We start from the raw sequence: 13,757 nt of genomic DNA on the forward strand, positions 1-13,757 counted from the left end.
ACGAATGGATCAAGAAGATGTGGTTTATCTATACCATGGAATACTACATGGCAATGAGAAAGAATGAAATCTGGCCATGTGTAGCAACATGGATGGACCTTGAGGGTGTTATGCTGAGCGAAGTAAGTCAGGCAGAGAAGGACAAATATCACATGTTTGCACGTATAGGAGGATTAGGAGGAACTTAACTGAGGACCATGGGGGAGAAGAAGGGGGGAAATGGTGGGGGAAAGGGAGAGAGGCAAACCATGAGAGACTCTTAAATGCTGAGAAACAAACAGGACTGATGGATGTTGGGGGGAGGGGGGAGATGGGCATGGAGGAGGGCACTTGTGGAGATGAGCACTGGGTGTTATATGGAAACCAACTTGACAATAAACTATTTGTAAAAAAAAAAAAAAAAAAAGAACAAGGGTTTTCTCACACATGGCTGATATATAATCATCACACTTCACAAAATTTAATATTGATACAGTACTCTTGCCTAATATAGCATCCATATTCAAAATTACCCAATTGTCCTAATAATGTTTTTTTCCCATAGCTTTTTTCCCCCGCTCTAGGATGCAATCAAAGATCACATATTGGCATTTAGTTATTATATCTCCTTGATGTCTTTTAATCTAGAATAATTCCCCAGCCTTTTGTGGATATTTCATGACAGTTTCAACACAATTTTAAAGACAGAAGGTCAGTTTATATTGCAGAATGTCTTTTAATTTGGTTAAAGCATTATCTGCTAAGTTTCTCCTATCCTTTCTATGACAGTCTTTAACCAAACACTCTTATCTTACATTGCTGAATCAGTCACTACTAGTCGGGTTTTAAAGTGATGATTCTGTGTTTCTATCATTCTGTGCATATTTATTAATTAGAATCCTTCTGTTTAAATAAAGAGCTTTCTTGGGGTGCCTGGGTGGCTCAGTTGGTAAATCTTCTGACTCAGAAGCTCAGGTTATGATCTCATGGTCTGTGAGTTCGAGCCCCACATCCGGCTCTGTGCTGACAGCTCAGAGCCTGAAGCCTGCTTCAAATTGTGTCTCCCTCTCTTTCTGCACCTCCCCACCCTTGTGCGCTCTCTCTCTCTCTCTGTCTCAAAATAAATAAACATTTAAAAATTAAAAATTATAAAAGAGCTTTCTGCGGTGCCAGGATGACTCAGTTGGTTAAGCGACCAACTCTTGATTTTGGCTCAGGTCATAATCCCAGAGTCATGGGATCGAGCCCCGTGTCAGGCTCCATGCTAAGCTCTCTCCCTCTCCCTCTGCTCCTCTTCTGCTCATGCGTGTGTGCACACACTCTCTCACTCTTTCAAAAAAAATTTTTTCCGATGAAATTTTAAAAAGAGCTTCCCCTTATCCCCTTTTATTTTGTCATTTTAGTGTCAGCATAGATTCATTAATTCTGATATTATTCAATATGCCATGCTCCATTCCTGTCATTGCTTGTTTCGGTGTTCAAATTATCCAAGGTCTGGCCATTGGGAGCCCCGTCAAACTGGCTTTTTTTTTTCTTTTTTTACATCTGTTTTGAGTAATGGCCTTTATTGAGCACTGTCCATCAATTCTGCTTTGAGTGGGTTTTTCACTTGAGCAGCAATGTGACTCACTTCACTGAAGGCAGAAGGCCAGCCTCTCCAGTCTGTGAAGGGAAGAGGAAAATGCGTCACTGCTCTTCAGTGAAAAGATAACATCCTTTCTCTGAAAAAACAACCAGAATCAGTCCTTACACTAGCTTCCTCAGTTGATTTTGTCCTGGAATACGTACAGGTTGTTGGTGGCAGCCCCAGGTGGTCCCAAGCTGTGTTTTTTAGAAAATCAGTACTAATGACTTTCCCTTCAGGTTTTGCAATTGGTTTTGTAGACAGGGGAGGATATGGCCTACAATTCTCCATAATTCATAAAATTTTCAAATACCCTCTTTGATTTTCAAAATGATCTTTAGGGGTACTTGGGTGGCTCAATTGGTTGAGCATCTGACCCTTGGTTTTGGCTCAGGTCATAATCTCATGGTTTGTGAGTTCAAGCCCCGCATCAGGTCTCTACTGACAGTGTGGAGCGTAGTTGGGGTTTCTTTCTCCCACACTCTCTGCCCCTTTCCAGCTTTCTCCCTGTCTCAAAACTAAATAAAGAAACATTTGGGGGCACTTGGGTGGCTCAGTCAGTTAAGCGTCCGACTTCAGCTCAGGTCATGATCTCACGGTTCATGGGTTCGAGCCCCACACTGGCCTCTGTGCTGACAGCTAGCTCAGAGCCTGGAGCCTGTTTCGGATTCTGTGTCTCCCTCTCTCTCTGACCCTCCCCTGTTCATGCTGTTTCTCTCTCTCCCTCTCAGAAATAAATAAAACATAAAAAAATTAAAAAAGAAACATTTAAAAATTTAATGATCTTTGATCTCTCTAGAATGTATTATGCTAAGCAAAATAAGTCAGTCAGAGAAAGACGGATCCTATGATTTCACTCATATGTGGAATTTGGAAAACACAACAGATGATCATAGGGGAAGGGAAGGAAAAGCAAGATAAGATAATAAGAGGGAGGCAAACCATAAGAGACTCTTAAATATAGAGAACAAACAGGGTTGCTGGAGGGAAAGAGGGGGTGTGGTCTAAATGGCTGATGGGCATTAATGGCTAAATGGCTGGAGGGCACTTTTTGGGATGAGCACTGGATGTTATATGTAAGAGATGAATCACTGGCTTCTACTCCTGAAGACAAGACTACACTGTATGTCAACTAACTTGAATTTAAAGTTTAAAAAAACATACTAAGGAAAATAAAAAATTAAAATTAAAAAAAATTTAAATGATCTTTGAATCCTTTTTTTTTTAATGATGCGATAGATTTATGATGATTTCTCTTCATTCTGTCCCAGATTCTCTGTAGCCAATAGAAATTTTGGCCAGATACTTGACATCATTAGCAGCATAGTATATGGCAGTGAAAGAGAACAAACTGATCTGCTGATAGATTGTGAACCCATAACTGTAGTCTTTATTAACACAGTACCCTAACCGACACTACACCATGCCTAGGAGTGCTATGAAATTTCATATTGACAAAATTTATACTATTATATAAACATTATGAGTCCTCCAACCAAACAGTCTAGGTAGCCTTTTTTTTTTTTTTAAACTGAAATGTGTTGTTTTAAAAGGATTTCCTCTGGTTTTCTGTTTTCTGTTTGCCCTGTAATTATCAGGATTCAAACAGGTAAATTGTCAGAGTTTTTGACAACATCTTGCTGCACACATTTGAGCTTCATGGATCCTGGACCTGAGGGTAAGCTGTACAGTGAAGATTATGACGATAACTATAATGAGCTGGAACCTGGTGACTGGATGAATGGCTACGGTTCAACTAATAATGGTAAGGAAGCTTCATAAAGGCAGTGGCCTTGCTGGGCCAAGAATACAAAGTATTGTTGAGCATCCTCCTTAATATTTCTCACTACCAGCAGCCTCACACCTATTTAATACACCTAGGTTTCTACTTCTGTTTGGCTTCACTCTTTATCCTTCTACTTACCTTTGGTTCCTGGTCTAATATCCCTGTGGTGATTATGGAGAATGGATTTTGACTATCTCTTACTAAGGTTAGGGAAGACTTTTCTCCTGGGTATAAAAAATGGCTGGTGATTTCAAAATGAAAGGAAACAGTGGTGAGTGAGAGGTATTTAATTAAGCATATATAAGGATAATTATACAGTACTGCTTTTTTTTAATGTTTTATTTTTATTATTTCTATGAGAGAGAGAGCGAGAGAGACAGCGTGAGCAGGGGAGGGTCAGAGAGAGAGGGAGTCACAGACTCTGAAACAGGCTCCAGACTCTGAGCTGGCAGTCAGCACAGAGCCCGACGCGGGGCTCGAACCCACGAACCGTGAGATCATGACCTAAGCGAAAGTCGGACGCTTAACCGACTAAGCCACCCAGGCGCCCCTATACAGTACTGCTTTTTGATACTTAAAAGCATAAAACTAAGAATCTCAGAGTACTTTTTATGTATAATGTTATTGGGGCACAGAATCTCTGGGGAGGTCTGCATAGCTTGAAAAAAAAACCTATTCAGTGTGCCTATTGCTTTCATATTACAAACTAGACAAATAAAGCACAACAAATCTGACTGGCTGTTAGGAATACAAAGATGCTATAGTGAGAAAACATCATGGTGGCATATATTTAAAATAGCTGAGAAACACCCTAACGTGTTAAAATGCTAACCTAGGCGGGGCCAGAATTACATTGTTTGAATCCCAAAGAGAGAAGGGCCAATAGGAGCAAATTGTTCTTCTATCTAAAATATGGTTTGCCTGCTTTCATTGTCTGTATCTTTGACTGTTAGCCTGTATCTTAAGGCATCCAGTTTCTTTATTCTAAGAGTGGTGTGTTAGAGAAAAGAAAATAATAAATTGGCTTTCCTTAGTGAGGTTGAAAACATTATCTCATATGCAATAGACCAACATACGCAACACATCAGCAGTCAGGATGATTTCTTGTTTGGGCTCAACATTTACTCACCTAAGTACCATTGAATTCACTCTGCATTTGTTTTTGTAAGATCTAAAATAGTGTGAATTTCTTCCTTAGAAAAATACATTAATACAAGGTTATTTCCTGTTATTAATAATTACCAAAGTCATGATATCTATCTTGGCATAAACAAATACTTTGAAAACCAGACAAGAATAATCATATATTGAGGTTGTTTGCTATTCTATGGGTAGTTGGGACTTTCATCTCTAGCACTCATTCTCTTAGATTACTTTCTAAAACACAACTTTTTAATGATATATATATTACTAAATTTGATATTGTGCATTCTAAGTCACTTTGTCCTCTCTGGATTTACTCATAGGTGGTCTCACAAAGTTTATCGTGTTTATCACTTGGCAGCTCTTCCATGTCAAGAACACTTCCCTCCATATTCTACATAATCCTCCACTCAAGTATCTATATCGTATTCAAGGTTATATAATATTTGTCATTAGGATGTCACTGAAATGAGTTCCATTTTTACAGCTTTGCTATTTTTCATTGATCACATCATAATACAGAAAAACATCTGGGGAGATCACTGAAGATGCTCAAAAACCAGATGATGAATAACTGACCTAGCAGATTTTAGTATGAATCCAAATACTGTGCTTTTCCTACTATAAATGTTGTGAATATTCATGCGAAGTCTGAAACGTTAGGATCCATGAGGTCTGTGTATGTGTTTTGTTTTCATTATCCATAGTTAGGAATAATGTTATAGGAGGTGAGTGGGAGAAAGAGAGCCCAAGAGGATAGGGACCGTATCTGCCTCCTTCACCACTGAAACCTCGGCAGCTAGTATACCACCTAGTACTGAGTAGGCAAGAAATATTTGGTGAATATATGAATATGGTGACTAAAAGGACCAATATGTGGCCAGTAGTCCTTTTGACACCAGTACCACATGGAAATTGTTTTTCCCTTAGCAAATTTTGCTGCCACTTATGGAATTTGTCTGTTTTCAGTGAGGCTCGGTGTCTAGTGGAAGATTTTTGCTTTTTTTCACAAAAGTTTCCTCACACCAGTGAGACTCCAAGGGCCCCCATTCTGCTCCTCTTCCACCACCACTACCATCCCACTACCATCATGTTGACATATACGTGTGAACACAAGGATTATGAAATCCTTGCTCCACCTGTCCTTAAAAAAGCTAATACTGCTTTCAGAGGTCCTAATATTGTCTAAGCAAAGTTGAAGAACAGGTGGGTCCCGGTAAATGGCCATAGTTTCTAAATGGTAAAGCTATGAGATTGTAAAATGACCACAAGCTTCCCCCCCACCCCCGCCCCTGCCATGATCTAAAACAACCTACTTCTGATGCTGTGTTATGGGCACAGGAGCCAATCATTCTGGTTGGTAGGGTAGATTGTGAAGTAACTAAAATGTTCATTTTTTTTCTCTTCCCCCTACCCCCACTAACCTTGCAGCTCGCTGTGGTGATGAAGTTGCTCACTATTTAGATCACCTTTTGGCGCACACTGCTCCCCATCCTAAACTAGCTCTCACCTCACAGAAGGGAGGGCTAGATCGGCTCCGAGCTGCTGTGCAAACAACCTGCGATTTAATGTCCTTGGTGACCAAGGCCAAGGAGCTGCATGTACAGAGTGAGTAATGCCATGACTCACTGGAGTCAGGCACAGGATTGACGTGAAGCCCAGGATTGGGGCGGGGAGTTTATTAGCAGTGCAAGCAGGAACTCTGTTTTGTTCACTGCTTTATCCCCAGCATTTTAGACAGACGGAACATATTAGACACTAAAATATTTGTAAATTTAGTAAATTGCGTATAGTTTTGCCATTGATGGTGCTGTGTGGTCTGGTTTAACCATTACATAGTGAGAAGAGGCAGAACAGGAGACTTGGAGAATTTTAACATCAGTATTAAAGTGATGAAAAGACTTTTTTCCTTTGAAAAGCTACTCCTTTGGGAGCACTTTTATTTAAAGAGAAAGCTCTACGAGGATTACAAGATAACCTGGAAATGGAGAGGGAGATATATGCCCTTAAGTAAGCTGTATCTAGTTCCCTTACGTCAGCTGTGACATTTACAGTCAGTTGTTCCAACAGCGTAAGAGTTGTGTTTGTTTCTCAACTGCAGTACTCCTTATTCAACACTGTCATTGTCCTCCCCATGACCACTACCTCCAATATGTGCAGTGAAGCATGTCGCCAATCACCCATTGCTAGGAGGAGTCATGGTTCCTAATAGTACTCAGTGTCTCTGTGGTAGCTGCATCTGAAGGGACAGAAGGGCTCCTTGGCCACACCAAAAGGACTTAAATGGTAACATTTTACAGATGATGAGAATTATTGAGGTGCATGTTTTTGCTGTCTAAAACCTTATTGACTATTACTAACCAAAGATATTAAACATGAATCATTTAACAATCAGAAGAGGGAAAAGCTTAGCATACCCTTTGAGTATGCTTCTTTGACCAAGGGTTCATGTGAAGAGATCAACTCTCCTAAGTTCTACTTCTAGATTGTGAACCAGGAAACTTGAGCTTAATTCCCAGCTCTGCTACTTACTTGCTTGAACAGTTATTTGAGCTCTGTATCTCTCTTTCTATACCTGTAAAATGGTGAAAGTGACAAGATAGCTCTCCTTTGAGGTTATGGTAAGTATTTGGACTATAAATTAAAATATTAGGAATATCTCAAAGTAGGTCAGCCACTACATTTTTTTTATTCCCTACATAGGGTTAAACATCCGTTTCCCAATGCTCAAGGAAATTCAACTGCTGACAGCCAGGTATTTTCCCAGGATAGTCCAGAAAATAGAAAATAGCACTGGGTTCTTTCTGTTATATATGGTATTTGATCAAAGTGTCAGTGATAGAACCATTTTGGTATGGATTACATTCATAGAATTGAATATCTTAAATGTCCATTTAATGCTACAATTCTAGGCATTCCATGGAAAATATGGTTGATTGAACAATCTTTATCTGATATTCATATTTCTTTTCTTTGATATTAGTGAGAAAGGATAAATTTCTCACTCTTGTTCTATAAAGAACAACTCCTATGTAACTTGATTTTGAGGGCAACTGTGAATTGTTTTCTAGTCTCCTAAGTTATCTAACCTTTCCCATAAATGTCAACCTCTTGCAGATGTTCACATGTATCTTCCTACAAAGATATTTCAGGCTTCCCGGCCTTCATTGAGCTTACTTGACTCTCCTCATTGCCCACGAGAGGACCAGGTAAACTTGCATATGAGGTATTTCTGTCAGCTCTTTGCAAAACTGCCATTTGTATGACAAATAACAGAACTACCCCTTATGGTTTCTGCTAATAACTGGTGGTAGGCAAAATGCTACCCTGGTGAAGATATACTCCTTTTTAGGTCGCTTTTAAAATAAGCAAGCTTTGGGGTGCCTGGGTGGCTCAGTCAGTTAAGCATCTGACTTCGGCTCATGTCGTGATCTCGTAGTTCATGAGTTCAAGCCCCACCTCTGGCTTTGTGCTGATAGCTCAGAGCCTGGAGCCTGCTTTGGATTCTATGTCTCCCTCTCTCTCTGCCCCTCCCCTACTCGCATCCTCTCTCTCTCTCTCTCTCTTTCAAAAATAAATAAACATTAAAATATAAATAAAAATGAACAAGAGTTTCCTAGCCAGGCTCTAAGAAAACGAAATTGCTATATCATTCGTGTTGAAGATTTCATTGCTTTTGTTTTACTTTCTATCAAAATGTAAGGAATTCCTATGGAAAAGGTTTAGAGGTGATCAGATCGACACTCTAGGGCATTATTTAAGTTGAACACTTGTGGACTTAAGTTTTTCTGTCCTTTCTCGAACTAAAGGTTCCCTCTGTTCGTGTAGAAATACACCTTCCTAGAGACCAATCTGGGGAGGTGGACTTCAAAGCACTCGTTTTACAGTTGAAGGAAACCTCCAGCTTACAGGAGCAAGCTGACATCCTTTGCATGCTGTATACTATGAAGTAAGTGATAGATATTATCAATCTACTTTAATGTTCATGTAGAGAGGATGTATAACATAGTAAATACAGCACAGTTTTGCAGTCTCATTGACCCGGATTTTAATTTTGCACCTACCTACTGTGTTACTTCAAAGCCTCAGTTGTCCTCATTTATAAAAGTGGGATTACATCTACCTCAAAGAGCTGTTGTAAAGATTAAACAAGATATAGTATCTGCAAAGTCTCTAATACAATGCCTGCCGTAGAGCAGGTGACCAATAACTGGCAACTATTATTATCATTATTAAGGATATTTTAAGCCTCTGTAATTTGGTAAAAATCCACAGTTAAATAAATTCTAAACTCAAAAGAAGTAAGAAGATAGAGGCTCACAGAAAAAATAAGCTAGCATTTCTGAGTGTCTGCTATTTGTCCAGAACCTTGCTAGGTACATTATATGTAGGTACCCCACAGTATGCCCAAATGGAGCTCATTCCTGTCCCTCAGTTCCCCCTCTGCTACCAAACATAACCTGAACTTCCTCATTTATTCATGTAGTCATCAACCTGAAGGGGCAGGATGGACTCCCCCCCCAAATCTGGTTTGGATATTGAGACTGATGATGCCACACATTTACCAAAAGGCTGTAACATGTTCATTACTCACATAATGAGACTTCTGGGGAAAATGGAACAGATTCAAGTTGGTAAAAAAAAAAAAAAAAAAAAAAAAAAAAAAAAAAAAAAAAAAAAAAAAAAAAAAAAAAAAAAAAAACACACCTTTAAGTGAGTAGGGAAAGGAGGCTGAATTGGGGTATTGGGGCTTTATTATGATCCAAAGGTGAGGCTGGGATAAAGGTTCTCACCAGCACCAAGGGAGGGAACACTCGGATTTTCCTGGCACCTTGCCCAGATGTAGACTGGAAGAGAAAGAGGACTTGAAAGTGGTCAGGCAGTCAATCATTAAAAATAGAGTCATATTCTGAAATTCTACATCCTTGTTGTTGGATCCAATGCCTACCTACTCAGCAAGCTTCTCCTCATAACCAGTTAATCACCAAGTCTATTCAGTTTTACTTCTAAATATTTATCTTCTGCATTTCTCATATTGGAGCCTTCACTCGGGTCTTTTTCTCTCACCAGGACTATTACTATAGCTTTCTAACAAGTCTTCCTGATTTCATATTTTTTTAAATTACATTTATTTATTTTTGAGAGACAGAGTGGGACTGAGCATGAGTGGGGGAGGGGCAGAGAAAGAAGGAGACACAGAATCCGAAGCAGGCTCCAGGCTCTGAGCAAGCATTTAGCACAGAGCCCGATGTGGGACTCAAACTCATGAACCATGAGATCATGATCTGAGCTGGTCAGACACTTAACCAACTAGCCACCCAGATGCCCCTTCCTGTTTTCATCTTGGTCTCCTGCAGCCCAGCCTCCAGAGAGGAGGGAGAGTAACTTTTCTGTTTTACTTTCCTTATTTATTCAATTTTACTTCTCTTTTAAAAAATTGAATTCTAGTTATTTTTAAATTTTTTAAAGTTTTTATTTTTGAGAGAAAGAGAGAGCATGCATGTGCAGGGGGAAGGGCACAAAGAGAGAGAGAGTGAGACAGAGGATCTGAAGCGGGCTCTGTGCTGACAGCAGACAGCCTGATGTGGGGCTTGAATTCAAGAACTGTGAGCTCATGACCTGAGCTGAAGTCAGACGTTTAACCAACTGAGCCACCCAGGTGCCCCCCTGTTTTACCTTCAATTATACAAATGTCCAAATTTATATAAAAAAGACAGAATGGTATAATGAATACTAAGGGACCTGTCATCCACCCTAAACAATTATAAATAAATCGTTAGTACCACGGCAACATGATGGAGAAATAGGGAGTTCTGTACTTCCTGCATGCATCTCTCAAACAAAAAAGGGCTGAAGCCAAAAGACTCTGAACTGCAAGAGTCTGGGAGGAAAACAGACCAAGTCTACTAAGGAGACAGCCTCAGGGCTACCTCAGGAAACAAGCCAAAGTACACATGGTGGAGAGTCCCAAATATCACTGTAAGTAGGGAAATAAAATAACCAAAATCTCAACAACAGAGACCAAAGGACACCATTATAGAACACTTCCTGAATGGACAGATCATGGACAGTCTGTGAGCCTCCTTTTTTTTTTTTAAATAGTTTATTGTCAAATTAGTTTCCACATAACACTCAGTGCTCATCCCCACAAGTGTCCTCCTCCATACCCCTCCCCCCTCCCCCCCAGATCCATCAGTCCTCAGTTTTTGTCAGCATTCAAGAGTCTCTCATGGTTTGCCTCTCTGTGAGCCTCCTTTAATATAGCAGTACTCACAGGTGCAGAGCACATAACAAGCCTTTAAAACTTACAGGAGACAGAAAGCTAGCCAAAATGATGAAACAGAACTCTCCTCTAAAGAAATTCCAAGAAGAAGTGATAGCTAAAGAATTACTCAAAACAGATATAAGCAACATAACTGACCAAAAATTAGAACAATTGTCATAAAATTAATCGCTGGGCTTGAAAAAATGCATGGAAAACACCAGAGACTCTATTGCTACAAAGACTATGGACCTTAAAAATACTTGTGATGAATTAAAAAATGCTGTAAACAAGGTGCATAATAAAATGGAGGCAGCCAATGCACGGATGGAAGAGACAGAGAGGAGAATACGTTGATTAGAAGACACAAATATAGAAAAAGAAGAAGCTAAAGAAAAGAGAGATAAACTTATCCAGGAACACAAAAGGAGAATTCAAGAACTGAGTGATGCAATCAAATGGAACAATATCCATATCATAGGAATTCTAGAAGAAGAAGAAAGAGAAAAAGGAAATGAAGGGGTACTAGAACAAATTATAACAAAAAACATCCCCAATCTGGGGAAGGAAACAGACATTGAAATCCAAGAGGCACAGAGAACTCCCCTCAGACATAACTTGAATCGATCATATCATAGTAAAAGTGGCAAAATATAAGGGCAAAGAGAGAATTCTGAAAGCAGCTAGGGATCAAAGAACCTGAACATAAAGGGAAACCTGTCAGAGTGGTGACAGACCTATCTACTGAAACTTGGCAGGCCAGAAAGGAATGGCAGGAAATCTTTAATGTGATGAACAGGAAAAATATGCAGCCAAGAATCTATTATCCAGCAAACCTGTCATTCAGAATAAAAGGAGAGATAAAGGTTTTCCCAAACAAAAAAAATTGAAGGAATTCATCACCACTAAATTAGCCCTACAAGAAATCCTAAGGAGACTCTATGAGGGAAATGTTGCAAGGAACAGGGGGTACCAGAGACACCATTACAAGCATGAATCCTACAGAGAACACAGTGACTCTAAACCCATATATTTCAATAATAACACTGAATGTAAATGGACTAAATGCCCCAATCAAAAGGTATAGGGTAGCAGAATGGATAAAAACAAAAAAACAAGATCCACCTATTTGCTGTCTGCAAGAGACTCATTTTAGACCTGAGGACACCTTCAGATTGAAAGTAAGGGGATGGAAAAATATCTATCATGCTACTGGAAGTCAAAAGAAAGCTGGAGTATCCTTACTTATATTGGACAAACTGGACTTTAAAGTTAAGGCAGTAATAAGAGATGAAGAAGGGCATTATATAATTACTGGATCTATCCATTAGGAAGAGTTAACAATTATACACTTGATCTTAGCCAAAAGACCGAAAGACCGAGAAGCATAGATAATTATAAGTGTGTATGCACAAATTCGGGAGCACCCAAATACATAAAACAATTAATCACAAACATCAACAGTCATATTGATAAGAATATGCTAATTTCAGGGAACACTAATACTCCACTTACAGCAATGGATAGATCAACTAGACAGAAAATCACTAAAGAAACAATGGACTTGAAGGACACATTAGACCAGATGGATCTGACAGATATATTTAGAACTCTACATCCTGAGGCCATGGAATTCACTTTCTTCTCAAGTGTGCATGGCACATTCTCCAAGATTGATCACATACTGGGTCACAAAACAGCCTTCAATAAATATAAAAGAATTGAGATCATACCATGCACACTCTCAGATCACAATGCTATGTAACTTGAAATCAATCACAGTAAAAAGTCTGGAAAACCTCTGAAAACATAGAGGTTAAAGAACAGCTTACTAAAGAATGAATGGGCCAACCAGGCAATTAGAGAAGAAATTTAAAAATATAGGGTTGTTGAAAATTAAAATAAAATAATCCAAACTCTTTGGGATGCAGCAAACACAGTCCTAAGAGGAAAGTACATTGCACTCCAGGCCTATTTCAAGAAACTAGAAAAAGCACAAATACAAAATCTAACAGCACACCTAAAGGAACTAGAAGCAGAGCAACAAGAACACCCAAAACCCAGCAGAAGAAAAGAAATAAAAGATCAGAGCAGAAATAAATAATATAGAATTTTTAAAAATTTGAGCAGATCAATGAAACCAAGAGTTGGTTTTTTGAAAAAATAAACAAAATTGAAAACCTCTAGCCAGGCTTATCAAGAAGAAAAGAGAGAGCACCCAAATAGACAAAATCATGAATGAAAATGGACTTATTACAACCAATCCCTCAGAAACACAAACAATTATCAGTGAATACTATGAAAAATTATATGCCAACAAACTGGACAAACTAGAAGAAATGGACAAATTCCTAAACACACACTTACGACCAAAATTCACATGGGGAGAGATAGAAAATCTAAACAGACCCATAACTAGTGAAGAAATTGAATTAGTGATCAAAAATCTCCCAACAAATAAGAGCCCTGGGCCAGATGGCTTCCCTGGGGAATTCTACCAGACATTTAAAACAGAATTAATACCCATTCTTCTCAAGCTATTCCAAAAGGAAAAGAAATCCAAGGTAAACTTCCAGACTAATTCTACAAAGCCAGCATCACTTTGATTCCCAAGCCAGACAGAGACCCAGGAAAAAGAGAGAACTACAGACCAATATCCTTGATGAATACGGATGCAAAAATTCTCAAGAAGATAATTGCAAATTGAATTCAACAGCATATAAAACGAATTATCCACCATAATCAATTGGGATTCATTCCTGGGTTACAGGGCTCATTCAATATTCACAAATCAATGTGATAAATCACATTAACAAAAGAAAAGATAAAAACTTTATGATTCTGTCATTAGATGCAGAAAAAGCATTTGACAAAACACAGCATCCCTTCTTATTTAAAAAAACCTCGAGAAAGTAGAGATAGAAGGAACTTACTTAAACAGCATAAAAGCCATTTATGAAAAG

At 38.9% G+C, this 13,757-nt stretch overlaps 1 protein-coding gene across 1 annotated transcript in view; it reads left to right on the forward strand.

Moving 5' to 3' along the window:
- Positions 1–13,757, forward strand: part of PHKA1 (phosphorylase kinase regulatory subunit alpha 1) — a gene marked incomplete at its 5' end in the record, with an annotated part of 130,784 nt that overhangs the window by 73,176 nt on the left and 43,851 nt on the right. The window contains 4 exons of the mRNA XM_039219858.1: positions 3,202–3,368; positions 5,964–6,140; positions 7,650–7,741; positions 8,342–8,481. Coding sequence (XP_039075789.1) covers positions 3,202–3,368; positions 5,964–6,140; positions 7,650–7,741; positions 8,342–8,481 — 576 coding nt within the window. The remainder of the gene's footprint in view (positions 1–3,201; positions 3,369–5,963; positions 6,141–7,649; positions 7,742–8,341; positions 8,482–13,757) is intronic.

The sequence above is a fragment of the Hyaena hyaena genome, unplaced genomic scaffold (assembly GCF_003009895.1).
Source record: "Hyaena hyaena isolate Hyena2069 unplaced genomic scaffold, ASM300989v1 scaffold_844, whole genome shotgun sequence".
In the NCBI taxonomy this organism is placed as follows: Eukaryota; Metazoa; Chordata; class Mammalia; order Carnivora; family Hyaenidae; genus Hyaena; species Hyaena hyaena.